This window comes from Thrips palmi, unplaced genomic scaffold, assembly GCF_012932325.1.
Source record: "Thrips palmi isolate BJ-2018 unplaced genomic scaffold, TpBJ-2018v1 HiC_scaffold_16, whole genome shotgun sequence".
Lineage (NCBI taxonomy): Eukaryota > Metazoa > Arthropoda > Insecta > Thysanoptera > Thripidae > Thrips > Thrips palmi.
This window is the reverse complement of record NW_023144625.1, coordinates 12,246,137-12,271,088: the sequence shown is the minus strand read 5'-3', so window position 1 is coordinate 12,271,088 and position 24,952 is coordinate 12,246,137. Positions and strand designations below refer to the sequence as shown.

The following is a 24,952-nucleotide window of genomic DNA, read 5'->3' as shown; positions in this document are numbered from 1 at the left end:
GTAAAACGTGCCTAGGCACATTTTTCCGGGGGGGAAAACATGCCTAGGCCCCACTGTACCCCCTACCCCCCGAGAATGGGGGGTAAAACATGCCTAGGCACATTTTACCGGGGGGTAAAACATGCCTAGGCACATTGTACCCCCTACCCTCGAGGGTGGGGGTAAAACATGCCTAGGCACATTTTACCGGGGGGGGGGGGGTAAAACGTGCCTAGGCACATATTACCGGGGGGTAAAACATGCCTAGGCACATTGTACCCCCTACCCTCGAGGGTGGGGGGTAAAACATGCCTAGGCACATTTTACCGGGGGGGTAAAACATGCCTAGGTATGATGTACCGGGCAGAGGCCGGAATCGGGACCCGTTGGCGAACCCCTGTAGCTCGCCTCCGCCGCAGCGACACTGTGCGAGAGAGAGGTCCGAGAAAGCCGAACGGCGGATACCGATGCTCCGAAGGTTACCGAGTGAGCCGAACGCGTCCGATCGCCAACGGGCCCCGTTGGCCAGATCAGCCAGAGGCACGGCAGACAGACGGACGCCGGCTGGCGAGCCGTGCGTCGCCGGCGCCGAGTCAAGCCAACAGCAAGCAGCCACTGAGTGCGTCCGAAGGAGTCGTCCGAAACAGAGAGGTCCGACACACCCGCTGCTGTGCGACAGAGACACCTTGTCGCTTGGAACGCAAGCCAGGCACAGCCGGCCAGCCGCCTCGGTGCTGGGAAGCGGCCGCCGCCGGCCGCCGCCGGCCGTCGGTGGCTCGTCGCCTCGCTCGGCCTAGCCAAAATCCGTCACCCCTTCACCCCCTCACCTCCAGCGGCCAACGAGCCCCGTTGACATGCACGAGTCTCGTCGGGCGGGGACGGGTATGGCCAAGCTAGCTCGGGCGAGCCGAACCGAAGTTCGCCCGCCCCGCCGAGCGGGGCAGGCGCAGCGGCCAACGAGACCCGATTCCGGCCTCTGGTACCGGGGGTAAAAAGCTCCAGGGGGGTATAACATACCGGTTACACCGGCCGGGCCAGCTGGGCGGACTTTATTAAGATGACAAAGGGGTTGCCTACCTATCAGGCGTGATTGGCGCAATTTGTCACGCCGGCAGGCTGCTGCCGACCCGAAGGGGCCTTTCGTCGCCCCGTCTCCGTCGCTCTCACGGGGGGGCCCGCGGGGGTGCGAGGGAGACAGGGCGGCGGCACGCAGCGCGTTCGGAAACGCTCGGCGGCCGGAGGATCGCCTCCTCCCTGCTCCAATTATTCCGCCCAGCGCCTTTTTTTTTTAACTCGTTACTTCATTTCCAATTTTTTGGCCGGAAAAATTGGGCGCAATAAGAGAGTGGATTTTTTTAAAAGGCGTGGCACTGAAGGGACGGCCTGGTGACACCCCGCCGTCCGGCAGGGGGGCACGACGGCCGCTGGGTCAAGGAGAAGGCGGTCTCGGCGAGGAAGCGGTAGGCCGGCGGAGCTGCGCCGCGCTACGACTCCGGCGGGGCGAGTCGCGCCTTAAGGGCCAAAGACCAAGGAGGGACCGAAGCAGCCTCACCGCAGAGACTGCCGCACCGCCGCCCCCTCGGCCGCCCTGGCAGGCAGGCAGCCGAGGCAGAGTCTCGCGGGAGAGCAAAACCATGTTCGCGGCGCTCGGTGATGAGTCTAACACCTGGCTGCAGCTCCCTTGGGCGTGGCTGGCTGGGCGTGGCCCCGGGCATGCAGATCAAGGCAGGCAGGCAGGTCCCTCGCCTCCGCGTCGACGATCACGTCGGCGTCCTCGCCGTGCGGCTGGTGACGTGGTCTCGGAATCAACCTCCTTTCGCTTTCTGGCACACCCTCGGGCACACCGCGCTGCCACACTGTGAAAATTTGTTGTCACTTGATGACAAAAACGAGGCTGATATTTTCATCACTTAAAAATGGTGACAACCTCATCACAAATTGATGACATATTCATCAAAGCTCTTACGTATACTTATTGCATGGGTCATCAATTGTTTTGATGACATTGTTGTAAGGAAAATTAGCCTTGAAATTGTCATCAAGTGGCGACTCAAATTTTCTCAGTGGCACCCACCAACACGACGCGCTCCTCGAACGCGCCGAAATTCAACACCTGTGACCAAGTCGGACGCCGTTTATGGACCAAGTTCCGTCTCCGCCCGAGTCCTTTGTGACGGACGAAACAATCTAGTGCTGCGCGTATGAATGCACGAAGCGACAAAGGGGGCCCTGGCTGTAGTGGAGCTGGGTCACTGGGCCAGCGACGGGCCGGAGCATCTTTCTGCAGCGGAGCAGCGCCGCTCTGTCTCTGTCTCTCTCGCACCCCGGCGGGACGCCCGGGACGCCCCGTGAGTGCGAGAGAGACGGGAGATCATTCCTTAACCCTTCCCCATGCAAATTCTCTGCCCTCGGCGCAGCAGCAGCCGAGCATAGCACCGGCAGGGTGCCGCCGCTCCCCGTGCATTTCACTCGCTCTCTCTTTCTCTCTCCCCCTTTTTTTTCGTGGATAATTCATTGAGGGAAAACTTTTGCAAAAATGTTTCCACGTTTTGTGCTGTTTGTTGAGTGCGCTGCGCATCCGCGTCGCGCCGCCTCGCCCCGCCTCGCTCCAGCCAACTGCAGCCAATGCCTGCCGCCTGCGTCTTGCTGCTCTTGCTGGTCTTGCCGCCATGTGGCCCGGCCGCGTTTCGACTTTGTATGCGGTTTTGCGGTCAACTTTTTATTTTCTATCTCTTTTTTTCTCTCTCTCCGGTTTTTGATTTCCCCGCCTCGCTGGTCGTGTTTTAGTTACGCGGCCGCTGCTGCAGCCTCGCAGCCCGCCAGCCTGCCCCGCACATGTTGCCAGGGGAGTTCCCTTCCATCGGGACGGCGTGCCGCGCCCTGGAGAAAGAGAGAGAGGAGCAGTGAGGGAGGGACAAGGACAGAGTCTCACGCCCATGCGTGCGCGAACCGTGCAACGCATTTCCGGTTGTTCAATATGCGCCTCCGAACGCGGAGATTTTTGTTTTAAAAAGGAAAGGTAGTTTTTACGACAGTGAAATAAGAATATGGTGCCCACCGATACTGTTTGGCAAAAGCACATCGCAGGTCCAAAATCACGTCACAGCCGTTCGAAATCGAAGAAACACATCGCGGAGAATCCGCGTCGCAGAGGGGTCGAATCATGCACAGAATTACTTTTGGAACCAGCAGCGCCGGGTTCCAATTCGGGAAACCGGCAAATGGCAGACATTCTGCGGCCGAACGCACCCGAGGTCAGCAAGGACCGCATTCGGCATGCGAGCGGTGTTCCCGTGTATCGGATTCCGGCAGGCTTGCCGCTGCTTGCTGCGGGCCAAGTGGACAATACGGGGATATGCAATTTTGAGAGCCGACCGACTGAGAGGCCGAGCGGTCCAGCCCCGAGCGGACTACGCGGTCACGGCCGAGCAGTAGACTCATTCCGAGAGCCGTTTTCCCTCCCACTCATGGGGCGGCCCGCACAGGACAGGTGCAAGAGAGACAGAGCGACGAGAAGGACTCGCGGAATCAGTGTGGTGGCCGAGCAGGCCGAGCAGGTCACCAGCAATCTCACCGCGGCCCTCCAACCTAAACAAACGGGCGCGAGAAATAACGGAGCGAACGGCCAACGGGACGGCGCCTCTCTGCTGGCCCATTTTCCGAGCCGTTTTTTCGTGTTTCATTTAACAGCACGTGGCCGTGCCGTAACCGGCCGCCCGCCTCTGATTGCCCGTGTGTCCGCCCCGCCCCGCCGGCCCGCCCCGCCGGCCCCCACCGGGGCCATCCACATATTTACGCCGTCCCAATTTGGGCAATTTCGGAGCGCCTGTAATGCCGCAGCAGAACGGGACGGAACGGAGCGCGCGCCGCGTCTCCTTGTAACTTATTTAGCCCCGGCGCGGCCTGGCCTCGGCCTTCCCTTCCCGCCCTTCCCGGCGTGCAGTGGCGTGGCCTCGGTGGCCTCGGTGGCCTCGGTGGCCTCGGCCCGCTTTCCGGCCGTGTCAGTCAGCAAGCCGCAGCGCGGCGGGCCGAGGCCGTGCTGCCCGAGTCCCTGGGGGCAAAAGCTGCTGCTGCAGCCCTGCGCTCCGCTTTAAATATTTTCCAGTGCGGGGCGCTGGCTTCGCCGGCTTGCTTGCGCAGCTACACTATGTAATTTTCACTGAGAATAATCCAGTCGCCGCGCGCTGTGATGGTGTCGGCCGGGCCGGCCGGGCAGGGCGAGCGCGTCCGGCAGACTGTGTGTCGCTCTGTCTCTCTCGCACTCGTGGAGCGCCCCGTGTGCGTGCGAGAGAGACAGAGCGACAGCCCGGCCAGCCTGCGGGGTGGCCATTCGGCTGCCATTCGGGGTGACCGTGCGTGGCGGCCCCGCCGGCACAGCTGCGTGCATGGCTGAAGGGGTGGACCCCGGAGGCCGAAAGCCCCGGACCGAATTTAAGGTCGGGCTGCCTGTAGTACTTGTTGTAGCGGCCGGGGTGGCCGGGCCCGGGCAGTGCCACTTGGCCGAGGCGCCATGACGGCGTGCCGCGGCGTGCCGACCTCCGCGCGCGTAAATGCCGAGGCCCGACCAGGGTCGGCGGGGTCGGGCCGGGCGGCCGGGACGAGCCCACCGAAGGGACGGCATAACAACTCAATTCCCCGCGGTGCCCGGCGGTGCCTCCCCTCCCTCCCCTTCCCTCCGCGCACACACTCGCCCAGAGACGCCCCGGGGTCGTGTTTTCGAATGCCGCCCTCCGCGGCGCGGCCCTGCACGGCCTGCAGACTGATTCGCGGTCCGTCACGCTGTCTCTCTCGCACCCCGCGGAACAGCCCGGGAGCGACAGAGAGGCCGAAAGCGACGTTCGGAGTGCTGCGCGGGCTGCGCGGGCTGCGCGGCGAGGCGCGGCGAGGGGAGGACGACATGACCGAGGCCCGCGCGCCCCGCTGTACAAAGTGTCGGGTCCGCGAGAAGTGTGTGTGCGGTCGTGCGAGTGCGTGCGTGTGTGTGTGTGTACACATCGCTGTGAGTGTGCGTGAGCGCAGAAATGGAAATGGATCACTGCGGCACAGCCATGATAACAGAGCGTTTCGGCGCCGCGTCGCAACGCGTCGCGCCTACATGGAGAGGGTCATGCAGCTGTCCGGCGTGTCCCCGCAAAGTCACATTCAATCTCTCGTCTCCCACTGTAGGCTGATTCCGAGCAGTGCCTTCGTCGCCCTGTGTCTCCCGCAGCCCGGCAGGACGAGAGTGCGAGAGAGACAGCGCCGGGGCACTTTTCGGAAGGAGTGCCGGAGTGTCGAGCAATGACTGCTGCGGCGCGGGGCCGCCCGGGGAGGGCTGCAGGGAGGGGCTGCTTGCCGTGACCACCACGCCGTGCCCCGCGCCCCCTTCAAACCAGCTCAGGGCCCCCCAGTCCCCGCAGGCTGATTCCGAGTGTCGCCTTCGTCGCTCTGTCTCTCACGCACCCATGCGGGACGCGCCATGAGTGCGAGAGAGACAGAGCGACGGAAAGCGACCCTCGGAATCAGCCTGCAGTCCCGACCCGGTCTCGAGGGGCGAGTCGAGCTTGTTACACCTGAGCGTGAGGAAACGCAGAAACGCGCAGCGCTGCTGAATCAAACGCAGCAAGAAGAAGGACGAGCGGAACCAAATTTTTGGCGACATTTTTCGTCGCGACTGTTGAAGTGACGTCGAGAGTGACGGGTGAAGGCCGGAAGCAGCATCAAGCGACGCGAGGCGGGAAGGAAGGGCGAGGACGAATAATATCCAGGCCGCCAGGCGCGCCTTGTTTCGCGGAGGCCGCCCCGCCCCGCCCCGCCCCGCCCCGCCCCGCCCCGCGGCCCGACAAATGAAACAGGTAAGACAGACGCGACGCCCTGTCTGACAAACTTTGGTGGAAAACCAGACTCTCGGGAAGATACCGTGGCACGACGCCCGGCCCTGTGTAGCCCTGTGTAGCCCTGTTGTGCCGACCACATCCAGGCGCTTCCAAGACACTGCAAGGGGGGCCCCCTGGGGACCGTTGACAACTACCCCGTATGAGGAAACCGAACGAGTATTGACTGAGAAATTGAAAGGGAAAAGAAAAAATTTGAACTCTACACCCCCTCCCCAGTCTTAATGGGGAGGCCTCCTGCTTTACTTCGGTGTTCGGGATGGGAACCGGTGCTATCAGGTACCTGGGGTTAATCCCGTCAGCGACTCTAAGCGTTCGCCGGGGGACCCAGTAGGACCCCAAAGCTCAGGCAGCTGGGTGAGAGCACCCAGTACGAAGCTCTTAGAGGGGCGGGACGTAGAGTGAGACGACAGAGAGACAGAGAGAGACTCAGACAGAGAAGAGGTTTGGTGGGAGCTTCTTGTTTTCGTAGGGTTGGTTGTGTACCCCATGGTACCCCCACTGTCCGGCGCTCCCGTACCGAACATACAGCGTTTTAGGCCAGCTTCAAAGGACTTATCATCGCCTCCCCGACAAGTCAAGGAGGCACCACCCGCAACCACACACCGGGTGGTCTGGATTGATGGATCAAATACTCCATCGCTCCAGTGCCGAGGCCAACCCGCCGAAGCGGATTGCTTTTTAGACACCCACAGCGGAGTGGCCAGGTGAATGTGACTCTGACCACTACGCTATCACGCTTGTACGTCTGGCAGCGTGTTGGACGACGGGTTTGAGTTGCACTGGGAGGAAGGCGGTCGAAAAATGTAATGAAATGATGGGATTCGATCCCCGGACCCCGCCATCGGGATCACACGACTTTACGCTCTCGGCCACCACGGCCCATGATGAGGGGATGGGCGTGAGGTGGGTTCTTGACGCAACAGGACTCGACCGACCCGGTCAAAATTTCGCAAGAAGTTGGGGGAGTCGAACCGCCGACCCTAGCATTGGGAACCGACGCCTCTACTCCCTGGACCACCACGCCCCATGCACGGAGTGGGCTCACGTTCACGGGTTTCAACCGCACTGGGTGAGGCAGTAAAATTAAATGAAAATATTTGTTAGGAGTCGAACCTCCGGCATGTGGGCCTGTTGCACACGGCTCCGCTCTCATGGCCTCGAACCACCACCCTTAGGATAGCAAGTCGAAAAAACTTTTGTGACGCTGGTATTCGAACGCCAGCCTGCGGTAACTCGATCCCACGTCTCTAACCTCTCGGCTATCACAGCAGTTGTGAAACGCGATGGATCATCTGCTTTCATTAACGTTCGTTGAATGAGATTTTTTCATTTCTTGCGGTTGGCTGGGCTGGCCAGCCAATCCAGGCTCGGCGGGTTTGGTGCCAATCTCGGCCTGGCTGGGACGGGCCGGGACTGGCCCAGACTAGTCCAGACCCCCGTAAGGCGCTTTCTGACTACGTAATATGTGGACGCTGCCCAATTAGCCGAGGACAGGCACGTCTGGACCGGGCTCGGCCGAGGGCTTGGTGCTGCACAGTGGGCCAGAAGCCGGTGGAGGCGGCCAAAACTCTAGACGCGTTTTGAGCTCCAGAGTCGCTAAATGGGACTCGAACCGAACGTGTGAACCCACCAATGGATTGCTCTCCGAACGAGGAATCCAGGGTCACACGTTCGGTTCGAGTCCCATTTAGCGAATCTGGAGCTCAAAACGCGTCTAGAGTTTTGGCCGCCTCCACCGGCTTCTGGCCCACTGTGCGCTGCCTGGCGCTGCCTGGCGGGACTCCGGGACTGGCTCGCCCTGCTCCGCCCTGCTCGGCCTCAGACAGGATAAGCAGCTTCTCAGGGCCTCCTTTGGGCGGCCGGGCCGGGCGGCCGGTGCCGGGACGGAGGGACGACTTTGCGGGGAGTACTCGGGAGGCGCAGTCGGGCTGGAGCGTGCCTTTGAACACCTCTGCGAACACCAGCAGCCGGAAGAACAGCTCACGCCCCGAACTACACCCCGCACGCCCCACCCGACACCCCTGTGCAAGCCTCCGCAGCCTACACCATAAACTACACCCCTAAACCCCGCGCGGCGGCGCGCGCGACGAACGCAGAGCGGAAGGGTGTTCCCCACCGAAGAGCCGCTTCCTCGCTGTCTCCCTCGCACCCTCGGGGGCGCCCCGCGAGTGCGACAGAGACAGCGCGAGGCGTTCGTCACCCTGGCGGGAATCTTTTCTTTCCAGGATGCGTGAGGCGAGGCGGGGGTGGCCAGCCCAGAGAGATTACGCCGGCAATTTGTAAGCTGGATGCCCTTGAGGAATTCCACTTTGTCCTTTACGGAAGAGATAAAAGAAAACACTACACTTTTATTAGCTTAATTTGGAAGTGGCGCAAGAAAGAATATACCGGGGCACGCGTTAGGGCGTCGCCGCCGGCGGGGTCCGGGACTGGTCCCGGGCCCGCTTCGTGAGGAGACGCCGCACCAGCGCACCAGCAGCAGCGCTCCCCTCGGATTTTGACGACGACCTGAATGTGGGTTAATCGCTTCTTAAGACTCCCTCCGCAGCAGGGGGTTCGATTCCCGCAAGGCACTTTCTTTTTTCCGCCCCGTGGAACTCGAGTGCGAAGTTTGAAAGCGCGCCGCCCCTGGCGGGCCTGAGGGGGCTGAGGGGGCTGCGGGGGCTCAGCGATAATGCGCGATCTCCTGCTGTTGCACGGCCCAGGGCCGACGAAATAATCGACTGTCTACTCCCCCCCCCCCTCCTCTCTCTCTCTCTCTCTCTCTCTCTCTCTCTCTCTCTCTCTCTCTCTCTCTCTCTCTCTCTCGCTCTCTCTCGCACAAACAAAATTTCGCGCGTACAGACACTCGTCAAAGCAAATCGATAATATGTGCCGGTTTGTGTGTGTGTGTGTCTGGTGTTTTGTGGGACTTGTAGTGAGAAATATGTATGCTCGGCGCGTTCTGTTTCTGTGTGCGTCGCGCCGCTGGGGCCAATATTTGCTCGGCCAAACCAAACTGTTGTCGATGCCGGCGGGCGCGCGACCGGACGGCCACCAGCTCCGCGGGCGGTGTGGCCTGGCCTCGGCCGAGGCCTCCCAGACGCCTCCCCTCCCCTTTCCCGATGACGACAGTGTGCTGGGTGTTGCAGGTGCCGACGGGGGCGGGCAAGATGTCGCACTACTTCAACCTGCACGTGATGGTGCCCGCCGCCTTCATTCTCGGCAGCGGCGAGTACCACATCGGCGAGGGCTCCACCATCAGCCTCGTCTGCATCATCGAGAACGTAAGTTTTTTTCCCCCTCGCTGGACCAGCACACTGCATCCGAGAGTCGTCCCCGTCGCTCTGTCGCTCTCGCACTCATGGGGCGTGCCGTGCGGTTGCGAGAGAGACGGGGCGACGAATACGCGGCTCTCGGAATCATTCTGCAGTCGTCTTCAATCTGGCGATGGCGGTGATGGCGGCGTTGGCGGCCCATCTCGAGATGAAAGGCCTTCTTCGACACGCCGGGGTCGCGCGGGTCGCGCGGGTCACGTGAAGGCTTATCGGGGGTCATCGAAATGGTGCCGGGGGCGAGGCCTGCGAGGCCGACGAGGCCTGCGAGGCGCTCCATTCACTTCTCCAGCTGCGAGTACACTGCCGCGAAGAAGGGCCGTCAAGTGTCGCGCCGAAAAGTGGACGGCCTCGAGATAACGGGGCGTTCCGGCCCACTGGCCTCCAGCCCGGCCCGCGCCGATATCCCCATCGCGGTGCTGTGTTCCCGAGTTCTGGAGTCTGGAGTCTGGGGGTTCTGGAGCGGTGGCCATGGCCACGGCGGCACTGGCGCTAAACAGGGGCAGGGCCGCGGGGGCCGCGGGGCGGGCGAGGGGACCTCGGCAACCTGCCGGCAACTTATCGCCCGCTGATGCGAAGGTGTCTTGGAAATGACACACTCTGCTGAGATTACGGCGCACTCAAGGGCAACGTGGCCGCCTCCCCCGCGCAGGCCGAGGCGCAGGCCGCGCAGCGCCGCCGCCGGGCTCATCCCGAACGGCGCTCCGTCTCGTCTCGTCTCGCTCGCACCCATGGGCCGTGCCGGCCGTGCCGCTGCGGTGCGAGAGAGACGATGGTGGCCTCGCCGGGCCAGGGGCGGCACGGCGGCACGGCACAATCCCCCACTCCCCGCCCTCGCGCCCCAGGCCCCGACCCCAGGCCCTGCGCCCTTGCCCTTACCTTCCCCCAGACTTTGCGCGCTTCGGCGCGGCCTCCCGACCCAGCCCTCCCAGTGCTAGTGCTCCTACCCCAATCCCATCCGCGGCGCGACCACCACGTTGACGACGTCGGACGCCTCGCGCGAAGCCGCGTAGCCGCGAAGCGCGGCAAAAATCCGCGAGGCACCCCACCACACCCCGCCCCGCCGTACCGCCACTTTCCTAATTGGCTTCCGCTGTTGGTTCGCGCGCCTTGACGTGATCCTGGCCGCGCCGACGGAGGCGTGTGGGAGTGGCCTCGCCTCGGGCGCGACGCCGCGACGCCGTGACGCCGTGACGCCCTCGCCCTGCCGCCGCCACCGCCGCCGACGGCGACACAGAAATTCCGGGGATTCCGTCCAGCATCAGATCGGGTCGATTTCCCGCCCGAAGTTGGCCCACTAATTACAATCAGGGATGATATTACCTGACCCGTGAAACGACGTGGGGGGAGGGGGGCGCCCTCACGCCGCGCGGGGACTTGGGCGACAGTGGCGTGTTTTAAAATTCCCTTTCTTGTCGCACGCAAGTTGTTGCGCGGGGCTTCTTTGTTGGCCGCGGGCGGCCGCGGGCGACGGGGATGTACTTTCTTGCGCTGGCCGTCGGGCAGGCTGCGCTGCGGTCAGAGTCCAGTGGAAAAGAAACCGATGCAGTAATCAATAGCAGTACTCTCTTTTTGGGCGGGACGCATCTCGACGCGTCATCGCGTCCCCCGAGTGCCTTTTAGCGGTTCAAGGGGCGCGCGGGTAATCCCGGGCAATCTTCCACTCTGCACGCATGCGGCCCGGCGAGCCCCGGCGAGGACGCGCTCCGGCGAGAGAATAGGTGGAGGGGAGGGGGAAGGGGAGGTAGAGCACCATCAATCTTGCTGTCGCGGCGCCCGGCGTGGCCGGGCCGTGCCGGGCGTGGTGGGTGAGGTCCGCGGGGTGCAGATGGGCAGCCAATTAGGTCATTGTATGCCCACTTTCCCGCTTTCCGGTTTGATGGAAACGAATGAACCGCCGCCGCGCGCCGCCACTATATTGACTGGCCCCGTCCCTGCACGAGAGAGAGAGAGAGAGAGAGAGAGAGAGAGAGAGAGAGAGAGAGAGAGAGAGAGAGAGAGAGAGAGAGAAAGAGAGAGAGAGAGAGAGAGAGAGAGAGAGAGAGAGAGAGAGAGAGAGAGAGAGAGAGAGAGAAGAGGCACGGCCTTCTTGTTGGCCATTCCGTCAACGCGCGCGCCAACTTTGGCGGCGGGCCGCGTGCCCGTCGGGGCCAGGGCGCCAGGGCTGGCCAGGGCAAGCGGCAAGCGGCAAGGCCCGGTGGAAGCAGGGACGGGCAAGCGGTACGCGCCGCTGCCGCGGGAAAGTGGACTAATAAGTCCCACGGTGCGCCAAAGCGGCCAAAGCCTCGCACTCGAGGCCCTGGAGCGGTCTGCGGATAGAGAGGGTAGAGGGTGGAGCGGAGACACACCAGCCTGCGCGTGTGAGAGTGTGCGCGTGTGTCTCTGCGGAAGGGGGCAATATAAAGAGTTGGAAGTTTTGTGGGTTGTTTCTCAGTCGCTTCCTGAAGTGGCTTTGGAATGCTTCGCAGCCAGCACCCGCCGCCTCCCTCCCTCTCTGTCTTTCTGCCTCTCTCCCTCTCGCCCCGTGTGAGTTGAAAGGAGAGAGCCGAGCGCGGCAATAGCGCACGTGGCCGGGGGCGAAGTTGAGGCAGGTGCCTCGACCTCCACAGACAGACCGCGGGGCGGGGGGCGGAGGGGCGGCGGCACTCTCGGATTCGTTTTCCAGAGCGGCTGAAGCTGGCCCGCTGTAGGTGGGCTTGGCTCCGTTTTGGAGATTTGGAGGCCGTTTTGCCGCGGTTAAGACACTGCTGCTCCACGTCGGCCTCCGTCTTTTTTTCCGCCGTTTTTGCACCGTTTTTGCGGCCCATTTTGCATGACGCTCACCGCGATGCTCGGCGGTGAGAGGTCCTTGGCGGCGTGCTCGGCGCTTGCCCGAGGCGTGCCGCGTTAAGGGCTGATTAGGCCCTGCCGTCCCATTTTCGGCGAGCCATCGCCCGATGCTGAGGGCGTTATCCACGCCAAGGGCCCAGGCCCAGGGCCAAGGGCGTCTTGCGGGGGCCTCGCCCGGCCTTCATCCCTCTGCATTACATCCGCCCCCGGCCCCTTTCTCTTGATCAATGTCGACTTTAGTGCGCACTGCGCACTCAGCACGGAGGCCTACGTCTGCCCACGTCTGCCCACGACTGCCCATGGCTGCCCGTGGGCTCGCGGCTGTAGTGATGCCCCCGACTTGACTGAGGGGCAGACTGATTCCTCCCAGCGTTCCGCCTCCGTCGCACCTGTATGCGGGAACGCCCCGGGAGTGCGACAGAGACATTGGGCTTGTTTGTGTGTCCACTGTGAGAAAAATGTAGTACGGAAAAAGTACGGAACATGTCTGGTCAATAATTTGCCTGGAACGTCCGTACTTGCGAACTACGGAACGTTCCGTACTTTTTTTCCGTACCCATTTACATGGGTCATATCGCGGAAGTCGTACTTTCTCCGTACTCGTACTATATTTTTCTGTACCATTTCCATACAAAAGTACGGAATTTTTCACAGTGTCCGTAGGTCCGTAACGCAGATGCTTTTGTTGCAGAGCCCGGTGCCGCCGCAGTACGTGATGTGGTACCACAACGGGCGCATGATCAACTACGACACGGTGCGCGGCGGGGTGACGGTGTCCACGGAGCCCGGGCCCAAGACGCACTCGCGCCTCGTGGTGAACAGCGCCACGCACGGCGACTCGGGGAACTACACGTGCCGCGCCTCCAACACGGAGGAGGACACCATCTACGTGTCCGTGAGCAACGGTCAGTTTCTTATACTTTTTGCCCTCTCCTCCAAAGTGTTGTGCTGCGTCTCTTTCATCGTCCGTCACTGTCCGGGCACCCAAAGAAACGAGTAAGACTCGCTTTTTGTTGCTCGTCTCCGCGTCCGCCGTGGTCGGTATCGCCTGCCCCCGCTCCCATCTCGTCATTTCCTGCGAGTTTCATTTCGGTGCCGCGGCGACGCGCCACGCCTGTGTTTCTTCATTAGCGCATTGTTTTCAGTCCCGCCTGGCCGTTTGGCCGTTCCGCCGCCTCGACATTGTCCCATCGCCTCGCTCCGCCTCGCTCCCCTTTCCCTGTCGTCAATGCACTGCGAAGGCGAGCCGGCCGAGCGTTCCAACGGGCCGGGACGCGAATCGAGTCCCGCGGTAATTCCGTCTCGCGCATCGCAACCCCCGCGGAAGGGTGCAGTCTCAGTCCTAACGCGGCAGAAAACTTTTTTTTAAATAGAAAAGAATAATAAATAAATAAGGCGCCGTGGACGTGCCTATCTCTGCGCACAGATTGCAGAAGGGGTGGCCGGGAAGATGGATGGCCGCTTCATTTCTCCCGACTCGAACCGAGACTCGAACCGAGACTCGAACCGAGACTCGAACCGAGACTCGAACCGAGACTCGAACCGAGACTCGAACCGAGACTCGAACCGAGACTCGAACCGAGACTCGAACCCACCCAAACGCCTTGCGCAATGAGGCGTGCCGGCTTTTACAACCACTTTGCTCTCGCTGCAGACGGAACGTTGTCCCTTATTTTGAGTGTTGTTGTTGTTTTTTTCCGCAGAGGGTGACAACACGGCGGCCATCCAGGGCCAGGGCACGTCCTTCACGTCGCGGGTCGCCGGCCTGCCCTTCCCCTTCAGCGTGCTCATGGCGTGCCTCAGCGCGTGGAGGACCACGTTGTCGGCGTCATAGCCTGCATAGCCTGCATAGCCTGCTCGGGTGAGCTTTTCAAGAAATTTTCCACCTTTCCCTTCTAGGCCACTTCAACTGTGATGGGGAAGAGTTCTCTCATAGGCCAGGCTGCCACCGTTCACAGCAGCTATAAGACTCCAAACTTGTCTTCTTTCCCGAGGCGTGAGCGCGAGTTGCGCGCGAGCAGAGAGCGCCTTTCGGGTAGGCAACCCAACGAGCCGCGTTACAGTGGCGTGGGGCGGGCTGCCTATGACCTCGATAACAGGGGCTCGACCAGAGCACGATCGGCCTTTCGCCTGATGGTGCACTGTGTACTCGGCGGCAGCTTTGATCGCACCCCTTCCGGTGAGGCAGTGGTCGCCGCCCTCCCCGGAGACAGGAGACGGGCAGGCGGGGCAAAAAATGGGAAAGCAAGTAATGAGGAGCACTGCTGCAGCAGCGTCGGGCCGTTGCACAGTGGGCCAGCAGGCCGGTGGAGGCGGCTAAAATCCCGAACGCGTTTTGAGCTCTAGAGTCGCTTAATGGCACTGGAACCAAACGTGTGAGCCCATCAATGGATTGCCCTCCGAACGAGGAATCCATTGGTGGGGTCACAGGCCCGGTTCTAGTCCTATTCAGCTACATTGAAGCTCGAAACGCGTCTTAAGTTTCGGCCACCGCCGCCGGAATTCTGGCCCACTGTGCGTCGGGCCTCGCTGCCTCGCCGCGCCTGGCCTGGTATTATCTCGTGACATCCTCCTTGCCGTCCTCCTCGGCCTTTGTGGACATGATGCGCCAAATCAAATCCCCCGGGCCGCAAACACATTGCCCGGTCCGGGCGGCCGGACACAGGCCGGCAGGCCGGCAGGCCGCGGAACCTAACATCCTTGCCACGCCGGTATTGGTGTCCTTGTCCTGCCAAGAGAAAGAAGAAAGTTTTCCGGAAAGCACGCACACGCAATGACGACACGTTTCCTTGCTCTGTCCGCAGGGATGCCCGCAGGGATGCCCGCAGGGATGCTGGAGCTGGTCGGCCGCCGGGTCCTTCGTGGTCCTTGGCCGACTGACTGGAGGGGCGTCCTCTAGTCCTGCGCGGCCTGCCAGCCCTGCCAGTCTCTCCTGGAGCTGCCTTGGCTGCCGGCTGCGGCTGCTGCAGTGTGCCGCACCCCTTCCACCCCGTCCGCCATCCGTCCACTGCTCCCGGACGCTGCAGCGCTGTCCACGCCCCGCGCCGCTAGCTGCTAGCTAGCTGCCCCATGCAGAGCGCGGCCGGCGTGGGCCCCGCCACCCTCTGCCCCACCCCACACGTGGGTGTCGAGTGGCCAACCTCATCGGACCCTTCTTGAAAGTGTGTGTGTTTGTGTGTGAGTGAGTGTGTGCGCCAGTTGCAATGCGTTGCAATGTGTGATAAGGTGATGTCGCGTGGAGGAGCCGCCAGTGGACTCCCGAGACGCCTCAAGTTAAGTGACGTTGAGAATAGTGACGCAGTAGCACTGTCCGTGCCGCGTCGCCGCGTCGATCGGACAAAGAGTTTTGTGTCGTAGTTACACTGTGAGTAAATTTTGGTAGTGTTTTTTATACATCTGTTGGCACTGTGCTGACGGCACGATGCATTCCTCTGTCGGCTCAGACGGTGGTGGAGGATTCAGACTTTCGGCCATTCTAACAGCCCCATTTGGCGTGACACCCAGGGACGGGACGGGACACCTGCCCCTTGCGCGCCGCCTCCCTCTCTTCTCATTGCACCCAGTGACCCAGTGTGCCTCTCAAAAACCGATGAACCGATCCACCAATGGTTTGTGATCGCGTGTTTACCTAGCCTTGACCCAATAAGAAAAACAAAATCAGCTGCTTGGGATGTTTGAACCTTTGCTTTCCCATGACCTAAAAAATTAGCCTTTGACTCACTGTCTCCTCGCCCACCCAAAGAGTTTCAAGACACCCCTCGGCCTAGCCAGGGCGCCAAGGCCTCGTCTATCTTTACCTTCTACTCGAGTTAGAGCGAACGAAGTTCGAAGAAAGGCGGCAAGCGAACAGGCGGCTTGGGCGTCGTCGCGTTTTTCACTTACTACAGCCTGCGACGCACATTCCGCTGGCTTCATGATTTCATCTCGTAAAGTTGCCATTCCATAACCACTTCAAGTCGAAACTCATTGAAGCTGTGAATATAATTAAGGTTATTGTGAGTGTGAAGACTTGTTAACGGTTAAATTTGAGCATAAATTTAATTGACAAGTTACAAAAGGCGACATCAGTGAGTGTGGTTGCTGTCAAATTATTATTTTTGTTTGAAAATTGAATAAATAAAATGTACTTCTTAAAGATGACAATTTCCATTTCCTTTCTGTCCCTCAAACACCAGGTCATTTAATAACTCATCAAATGAGTTGAGCTCTAGGGGGTTGCTTGCCTGTATCTTTGGCGTCAGATAAAAAAATTTCAATTCTGTCTGGCCCCCTGTGTACTCAGAATGAATTGGAACATTGATGTGTGATGCTACAAGCTCTCAAATAAAGTTTTATTTGGTTTAAAACTGACCTTTTACCCTCTCAGATTATTACATAAGTGATGAACGATATCAATTCAGGGAATGAAATAAGGAACCATACCATATTCACATTTGTTTTTATTGAAAAAAAACAAACAAACAAAATCAAATTGATTTTTGCATCAAGTTACAATATAGCTTCAATAGAACAGTGATACAAGATAATTTCATTATACTGTACTGCATAGCAGTACAATTAATAAGTAAACTTTATGAAAGAAACATTTTACGAAAATCTGAATTACTTTTCGGTTTTGATGTACCATTGGCATTTCCAGAATCTCCATTGCTGCTCTTAGCTTCCTCTGCCTTCACTTGTAGAGCACGAGGTACCAGTGAAACTTGGGTTCTACCTCGACCTCTCCTGGAACACAATTCAATTATTTTCATCATTTAACCTGTCAGCAAATCATAGCTTACAATTTAACTTTAATTTAACTTTAGTTATTTAACAATAAAATAACAGTTCATAAATAAAAAGATGCTTACGCTCCAAAATCTTTCATTCCTCCACCAAGGGATTGAATATTAGAAGTTGAGGCTTCATTTCGATCAGGGATGAGAGAGGTTCTGCGATCAGGTGGATTTGAAATAGCCACAGACACAACTTTGTCAGCCATTGTCATTCCATCTATTTTGATCAGGGCATGAGCAGCTGATGCCTGGATTTAAAGAGAATATAGATAATTACCTTGTGCATTTGCAAACAAAATGAAGGACAAAAACAAACCACTGACCTCATCCACAAAATCAACATATGCGAATCCTTTGAAATGTCCATTGCGGTATGTTACAAGTCGAATGTCTTTCACTTTACCATACTGACCAAACATTTTTTCCAAGTCTTCCTTTGTTGTTGAAAGTGGAAGACCTGTCAACAATTAAGACACATTAGTAACTGAATGAAATGAAATTTTAAAAAAATCAGTGACACATTTACAGTGACACGCCTTCATGATATGAAAGTCATGAATAACATTACCTTTCACAAAGAGTTTATTTTTCTCCACTGATGTACTGTACTTAAAGCTATGTTGCCTTGTGTGTTTGTCTGGATCACACTTGGATACAAATATTGGTCTCCCATCAATTGGCTCTCTGTCCTTCTTCAGGGCTTCATTCATTTCATCCTAGATATAAAAAAATTAACATACTTGTATTTTTTTTAAAAAAGAGAGAAAACTGCAGCAAGTCTAGTATGAAAGAAAGAAGGTACTTACAAATGAACTAAACACAACATAACAAAATCCTTTGGATCTGCCTTTGAAATCTTTCACAAGTCGTAATTCAGTGATAGTACCAACAGATGAGAAGACTTCTCGGACTTGGTCACTGGATGTAGAATAATCTAAGTTACTGACAAAAACTGTGCGATTATCCTTAGAAGGATCATGTGCAGTGACCACTCCACGATCATCTGGTGAATCCGTATTATCTGCAATCAAAACGTTTGAAAGGGTAGAATGTTAAGTAAAAAGAATTAGACAGAAAAATAAAAGAAAAGAAATGTGGCAGCTTAGTTCACAGGATTACCTAGTTTTGGTTTTTTGGGTGAAATTCTTTCAGGCTCAGACTTGGGCAATAAGTTGCTGAATTTACCCTTTGATTCATTATCTTTGGGAGCTGGTCTTTTCAGGGACACAGCACGGCGATCCTCTGTTGAGGAATTATCAGTTCCCTTTTTTCCTTTTGACTGCTTTTTATCTCCCTTTGAACAAATATGGATATAATCAATGGATATAATTGCACACTTCAACTTCAATGGAAAAGAAGAATAAAATGTAAAGTACCTTCTTAGATTGTGTTTGCTTGGAACCAGAGCCTTGTTGATTTTCTGCTTCCAGTTCAGCTGCTTTTTCTCGTTCTGCAGTAACCTGCTTAATCCTGTTCAAAGTACCAATCATATGTCATTTAGAGGATGGAAATTTAAAAAAATAGGAAAAAAAGAAGTTAACCCTCTTTTCTTCCACATACCTCCTTTTAATTGAAAAACAAAATCTTACCTGCTCCTGCACTTAAAGAGAGCTTCTTCATATGAATCTAATGTACCTTCTACTCTCTCAAAATGTAGCCATTCGTCTACAATACTTTCTGGCCAATCTCGAGTAGATTGCAATGCTCTGGGAAACAACTTTCGGAGGTGTTTAGAATCTCCATAAGCCCTGAAACAATTGGTCCATTTACAGATTAAAATATACAATTCCTGCAAACATAACTGTGCTAATAAAAACAAACATAGAACATAAAAAATTACATTTCTAAATGAACATATTGCAACCAGCTGGCAGCAGCATTTTTGTGACCCTTATACATTATATCATTCCAAGCCTTTCGTGCTTCCTCCATTTTTCGACTGTGAACTGCCTCTACTGTTGCCAAAAATCTGAGGAGATGGCAAGCAGGATCACCCTCCACACCAAAGTCTAAAGGAGGGGAAAGAACAAGAAATAAGTTTCAACATATGAAGGCAAGAACTTCAACATATTTCAATTACCCACATTGCTCCAAATGTTCACAAGCAGTTTTGACCGTATTCCGAAGTTCAAGTAGCAATGGACCTTCTCCTTTGGAGCCCCACTCAATGCGACGGCGTAAATATGAACAATACTCCAGCCATAGATTGCGGTAATCTTCAGCAGTCTGCATTCCAGATTTCAATGCTTCTTCAAAAACATCTGTTAGTAAAACAAACAATTTATAAATTTAGTTTTATGATGGGAAGAGAAACTGTACACCTTTAAAAAGCTCCTCAATTACCTTTGATTGCATCATGTGGCTTTGAAAACTTTTCCATGCAACGTATATTCTGCTGCCACAATAGGGAGAACCATGGACAGTTTCTCACAGACCGCTGACACAGTTGCAAAGTTTTTTCACAATCTCCAATGCTATCAGAGAACTCAATGTAACCTAACCATAGGGGAGCATCAAGTGGGCAATCTGACAAAGCTCTTTCAAAGAGGCACAGAAGTCTTACAGGCTCCCCTAAATTTTGTTCAAACTTTAAGTACTCTTTATAATGGGTCACCTTCATACTTTCCTCACACGACACCTGAAAAGGAATACAAAAATTTATTGCATGAAATGATAATAAGACTTGTAAGAATCAAAGTAAAACGGGAATTAAAACAGATTATTAAACAAATAATATTGGAAATAGATACCAATATATCTTCATATGGTTGCAGTTGATGAAGCCTATCCAAAGCCTTTTTATACACAAGATCCACATTATTTTTCTCCACAAGAGCAGATTCTGGTTTGCCACTCGCTGTGGTCCACAAAGCTTTGTTCTCTTCCAACCATTCTTCAAAGACTGCACGTGTTTTCTCCATGTTAAATAAAGGTACAGAAAGCTGCCTTTTGAATAGATTTGCAACTCTCTTCAACTGATCTGCAAGAGTAGGATTCTCTCCATCACCACCTGTCATCTGTAAAAATCAAAAGAAATAGTAACCCACAATATATTTAAAATGTGCCACAAAAAAAATGAAGTTGACTTGAATTCATACCAAACCAGCAAGAACTATATTTTCAAACTCTCGATATGATTCCCACAGAAGAGCTCCTTTAGGTACATGAAGACCAGCAGCCATTAAAGCTCTTTCGAATACTGTCCGCACTTTTTCAATACTTCCATCAGGTTCAGCCATATATCCAATAGTGAAGCTCACATATTCTAGCCACACTTCCACAGCTGTGAAAAAGCAAATGAGTGAATTCAGCAACACATTTACATGCTTGAGAAAATTCGCATGGCATGTTAAGAAACAAAGCAGTGATTCCTGAACTTACAAAGATAGTCTTGCACAGCTCGGTCAAACAAACTAACCAAGGCAGCTCTGCCCTCCGGAGTGGTCGGAGCATCAGTTTGTCGTTCATCCTCAATCCAATTCAACCATAATTCTGCAACATTGTATTTAAGCAAGTAAAAAAATCTAAAGTAACAAAAATACACATAGACATACATGATAAAAGAAAACAGAAATAACGTGAGAATTGACTAACCAGGGGAGAGTGGAAAAGTAATGTTCATAGTTTCTCGGGCCTGCCGTAACAATGATACGTCACCCTTCTGGCGGAGACGTTTAATTCGGTCCACATGCGCATCATAATGTGAAGGCTCGGGCTCAGGCAAGTCCTCAACCTGAAATTGATACTGAGACGTTAACCAGTGTCAAGGCAGGCATAGCTATTACAAGGTATAACCCATTTAAGACGGTGCAATAATTGGCGTCCAGATAAATCATTTTTATAATGCAACCACAAACGTCTTGTCATATCTTGGTAAAATGAAGATACAGCTGTTTATATTCTCTGTCGACATGAGTAAGAGGTTAAGCTTACCTCGGGTTGTTCCATAGCGGCATCGCTGTCACTTGAATCATCTGAATCGTCCGAGGAGTCATCACTATCGGAGTCGTCAGGCACAGGCATCGTCGCAGGCATCACAGGACCAATTACGGCCACCTCAGACTCGTTACTTTCGTCAACATCCATTTCAAATAAACGACACAAGTGCGAACTTTGTGTTTACTGTTTTGATTGAGCCGCTTTAGCTTCACCACCGCTCACCACTTTATTCGCATTCGAAGCGAAGGCGCCAGAGCGCGACACCGTCTGCTGTGACGTCACCATGGGACCTCTAGACTGGATAGCGTCAAAAAACGCAAAGACCCAAAAAGTGGGTTAAGTGAAAGGCATTTTCACAATACCGGTGCCTTAGATATTTGTACTGGAGAGTGGTTTCAAAGTGACAAAGCAAAATAAGAGAGAGACAATTGTGTTGGGGTTAGTCGCCACGGACCTCTAGAGTAGTTCCAACAGCGCCCACCACGAGCAGATAGAGCGCGCTGAGCTTTGTTCTCAAATGGCCAATCAGGTGTCGCGCTTCTCCTGCCTCTCCCAGCTCTCCCTCCCCTCGCATGTCGTGCCTCCTAGCGTCTGGTGATTAGTGGAGGGCGGTGGTGTGCAGAAGACAGAGGACGGTGGACTGTTTTGTGAAGTTCGTTCTCAACAATTCCAGAGCCTCTGTACATTTCGTAATGGATTTTACTCAAACTATCTTGAGGGACAACCCCTTGAAAACTCCTCGTGGCAACCTTGTGGGTGGGTACTCAAAATAATGTATTATAGGACAAAAAAAAAATAAGATCACCTCTGGAGGTCTAGGTTAGAGTGATTAGCTTGATAATCAGCTGTTGTTCTCCTATGTATCTCAGTCGAATGACACCTTTTAAAAATTAACCGTTTCAAAAAGCAGCTTCCTTCTGCTTGCTGGTATTCTGATTACTCTAAAAGGCACTCTGATTCTTTGCAGGTTCTTTCGTTCCCACCCTACAAGCCCCACTCATAAGAACTCCAGTTACTGACATGATTGGAAACCTTTTCTCAGCCCAAGAAGGTCCCACATTTTGTGCGAATATGGAAATGATGATGCTGAATTGTCTTGACCAGTACGGATACAACCGTGGCGTTAAAATGTGTGGTGGATATATCCAAGATATGGAAGAGTGCCGCCATCAGACTCTTGAGGTAAGTTTTCATTATCAAGTCCTGAGCCTTTCAAAACAAAAAATTTCCTTATAGGATATGAAGTACCGGGCATATTAGTGTGAGTGTTGAACTTGGTCTTTGCCTTCCAGCTTATGCGTGTCAACGTAATGAGTGAAGAGCGAAGGCGACAGTACCGTGATGGCAAGAGGCAGAAGGAGTATGAGGATTGCCCTCCCCACCAGTGAGTCCAGGTCAGATTACCTGATTTAATGATAGTGTCAGCTGTCATTGTAATATTGTAAATCAAAGAATGTGTTAATCTGCTTCATGTAGAAATCTTTGTGATTAAATTCTGTTACACTATTATCTATGATGTTGGGTCTTTATTTATTGAAAAGTTGGCTCATAATTGATAAATCTTTATATATATGAAAATAGCTTTTTAGATAATTGATTATCACAATCCACAATCAGTATAAAGTCCGTGGCTTTGATTTCAATAATTATGGTCAAGCGTTCCTGTGAAGATGGACAGTATTCCACAACCACAGCCCTCAGCGATTCAGTCTCAAATATAAGGCATGTTTACACTCTTTTGAACCAGCTGGAAGATATTTATCATAAAAGTCTTGGACAAGCTCCTCAACTTTAAATCCAAACTTCTGGTATAACATCACAGCAGGGTTTGTAACTGACACATGAAGTGTTATGTCCTTGCCCATGCATGTCTATAAAAAACAAATCAAATTAAATCAAAAGTAAAATACAAATGAAAAAAATTCATTTTTTGGTATAAAGAAGTAAGTTTACCTGTATTAGATGATACAGCATGAATGTAGCAATGCCTGCTCGTCTCCACTCAGGCCGAGTGAACAGAAAAGATATGTAGGATTCATTGTAATTCACATCTGGGACCATGAAAGCAAATCCTATGACAAGCTTTCGGTACAAGGCGACACAACTGAAGTCGGGATAAAGGAGGCTTTCACTTACTGAAAAAGACCAAATGTTTGATTCAGACAGCTCAAAGGCAAACTAAAAGAAATTGACTCACCTATAACACAACTTACAATCAATCCCAGGCCAAAAAAACAATTCACAGAGACTATTAATGGCTGGAATGTGATGTGGTTGTACATATGTGTAATCTATCGGGTAGCGTTTGGACTCAGTCCTATTTGCTCTCCTCCTCAGATCAGCCATTAGCAGAAGCCTCAATGGTTCACTCTGGTAATCTCTTCTTATGAAAGGCTTCAATAGCCTAAGAACATTACCAAGATAAGATAAATAATTAATTGTGTTATGCATGGGCACACACTTTATGCCTGAGTGCACAAGAAGCTTACCTCTCAGTGTAGGGGCTCACAAAACATGTAGGTTCGACTCTACCCAAGAGGCGCAGCATGAAAGAAGATTGACAATTTTGAGGCGGTTGACTTTCTTCCGAAAAAGCAAAAACCTGTTTAAAAATAAATACTACAGTTTCTGTGTTTTGACATAACAATTGTCCCTCATCCCATTATATATGAAAATATTTTGTTTAATTTTTTTAAAGAAATTAAAAATAAGTTCATGAATTACCTGGTACCTATCAAGAGTGCGTGAGCTACTTTTCTCCAAAGAACTATTACAACTAGAATTAACATTGTAAACTGAAGATGATACATCAGCAAAAGTTTCTAGACGGCGATGACGCTGCTCTCTTCTCACAAGCAGCTTCCTCTGTAGTCGTATAATTTGACTGGGCACGGGAGGTGAGTCTTTCCCAGTGTATTTTAAAAGCAAGTTAAGAAGATGGAGCTCCTCATACTCAGACATGGGCACACAACTGTAATTCAATGTTCAAAAGTAATTTATTAGTAATACGTAAGGTGCAAATGTGATAAAGACATCAAGTTTTATGGCATACCCTTGGGTCTTGTTGACTTGTGAAACGCAATCTGTTAACCACGGCAGTTTTCTGTCCTGTCGACACTTGAACAGGCTCTTAGGGGGAGGGGCTGGGGCATCCCCTTCGTCACTGTCACTGGACCCATCAGACTCTTTCTCTGACAAGTAACTCCCACTAGTACTCATCTGTCCAGGCTTAACCAGAGCATGTACACTGCTTAGAGAATCTGAATAGGCATCTTCGGCCATGACATACTGATCAACTAAATCACTCAGTGCTGAATCCATTCTAGGAAAACCTTCTTTATCAATATCAGTTGGCATATCAATATCCACATCCAGACTTTCACTATCTGAATAACTCAATAAATCTGCATCTAAATCAGGAGATATGCGATCAGAAGCATTTGCAGAAAACATATCAATAGAAGAACACGAATTCTGAGGCTGCAAATCTTCGTCCAGAGTCTCCTCTTCATGGATGCTTCTAGCAGCACTTCGCTTCATGTCTTTTAATCGTACTATGTTGAATGGTGACATGTTATCATTGGTGAGCTTCCACCAACCTGACTCTCTTAGCACATGTGTACCAGTTTGAAAGAAAGACGGGCTGTAGTGGGAAAGTGTTCCCGACACTGTTCCATGCCATGCTCGTTTCCGACGAACATTCCCACCAAATATATAGTTCCATTTCCGGTCAATAAAATCAGTTATGTGTAATTTCCAGTGGAAAAATCCATGTCGGCTTAAGTGCTGCATTTCCTGAAGATTATACAGTGCCAAAACCAGCACTGTGAGCCATGATACTTTTTCCTTCGCTACTATCTCCACTCCTGCAGGACTGCACAACTTGCAAGTGTATTTATAAAACACATCACCCAACAAGCTGCACTCTGATATCCTGACGTTTCCTGCCAGGCACAAGAAATGGACACAAGCTTCGCAACCGCTACACTTGAGGCAGTGCTCATCCCTGCACCCTGAAGTTCTTTGACCACAAAATACACAATTGACGGTGTCGTCTTTCGATGTGTACACAGTCACTGAGCTTTCCTCAAATGCCATAAACTCCTCCATTCTGATTGACGCTCTACTTCATGAATGATTCGACGGTATTTACTAACTTTTAGAGCCCTCAACGAGCAATCACACAATCATGCCGTTTACACACAAACAAACACGAACTCAGCGCCCGAAGCGCCCCTGG

At 53.6% G+C, this 24,952-nt stretch overlaps 4 protein-coding genes across 7 annotated transcripts in view; 2 read left to right on the top strand and 2 right to left on the bottom strand.

Annotated features, from left to right (window-relative positions):
- The window catches only part of LOC117642779 (hemicentin-1-like), a 55,507-nt gene extending 39,374 nt beyond the window's left edge, over positions 1-16,133 (top strand). For 3 of the 4 annotated variants that reach the window (XM_034381312.1, XM_034381315.1, XM_034381314.1), the window contains exons 5-8: positions 8,987-9,121; positions 12,690-12,903; positions 13,702-13,859; positions 14,803-16,133. In XM_034381312.1, coding sequence (XP_034237203.1) covers positions 8,987-9,121; positions 12,690-12,903; positions 13,702-13,832 — 480 coding nt within the window. In that variant the 3' untranslated portion in view covers positions 13,833-13,859; positions 14,803-16,133. The remainder of the gene's footprint in view (positions 1-8,986; positions 9,122-12,689; positions 12,904-13,701; positions 13,860-14,802) is intronic. The other variant, XR_004587591.1, reaches the window with a different exon arrangement.
- A 289-nt stretch (positions 16,134-16,422) lies between these two features.
- LOC117642310 (squamous cell carcinoma antigen recognized by T-cells 3-like) lies at positions 16,423-21,015 on the bottom strand. The gene is made up of 16 exons (XM_034380384.1): positions 20,707-21,015; positions 20,368-20,506; positions 20,155-20,265; positions 19,872-20,056; positions 19,524-19,790; positions 19,117-19,411; positions 18,858-19,034; positions 18,614-18,782; positions 18,363-18,521; positions 18,150-18,243; positions 17,893-18,067; positions 17,580-17,794; positions 17,342-17,489; positions 17,097-17,230; positions 16,849-17,021; positions 16,423-16,723 (listed from the first exon to the last, which is right to left on the bottom strand). The coding sequence occupies exons 1-16, from the start codon at positions 20,857-20,859 to the stop codon at positions 16,570-16,572; spliced, it is 2,748 nt and encodes a 915-aa protein (XP_034236275.1). The 5' UTR covers positions 20,860-21,015; the 3' UTR covers positions 16,423-16,569.
- Positions 21,016-21,306: 291 nt separating this feature from the next.
- On the top strand, positions 21,307-22,226 carry LOC117642312. Its single transcript, XM_034380386.1, has 3 exons — positions 21,307-21,468; positions 21,680-21,894; positions 22,005-22,226. Exons 1-3 carry the CDS (start codon positions 21,405-21,407, stop codon positions 22,098-22,100), a joined length of 375 nt encoding a protein of 124 aa, XP_034236277.1. The 5' UTR covers positions 21,307-21,404; the 3' UTR covers positions 22,101-22,226.
- On the bottom strand, positions 22,224-24,931 carry LOC117642311 (cysteine-rich protein 2-binding protein). Its single transcript, XM_034380385.1, has 6 exons — positions 23,765-24,931; positions 23,437-23,683; positions 23,202-23,314; positions 22,926-23,116; positions 22,666-22,847; positions 22,224-22,583 (listed from the first exon to the last, which is right to left on the bottom strand). Exons 1-6 carry the CDS (start codon positions 24,820-24,822, stop codon positions 22,410-22,412), a joined length of 1,965 nt encoding a protein of 654 aa, XP_034236276.1. The 5' UTR covers positions 24,823-24,931; the 3' UTR covers positions 22,224-22,409.
- Between the last annotated feature and the right edge of the window lie 21 nt (positions 24,932-24,952).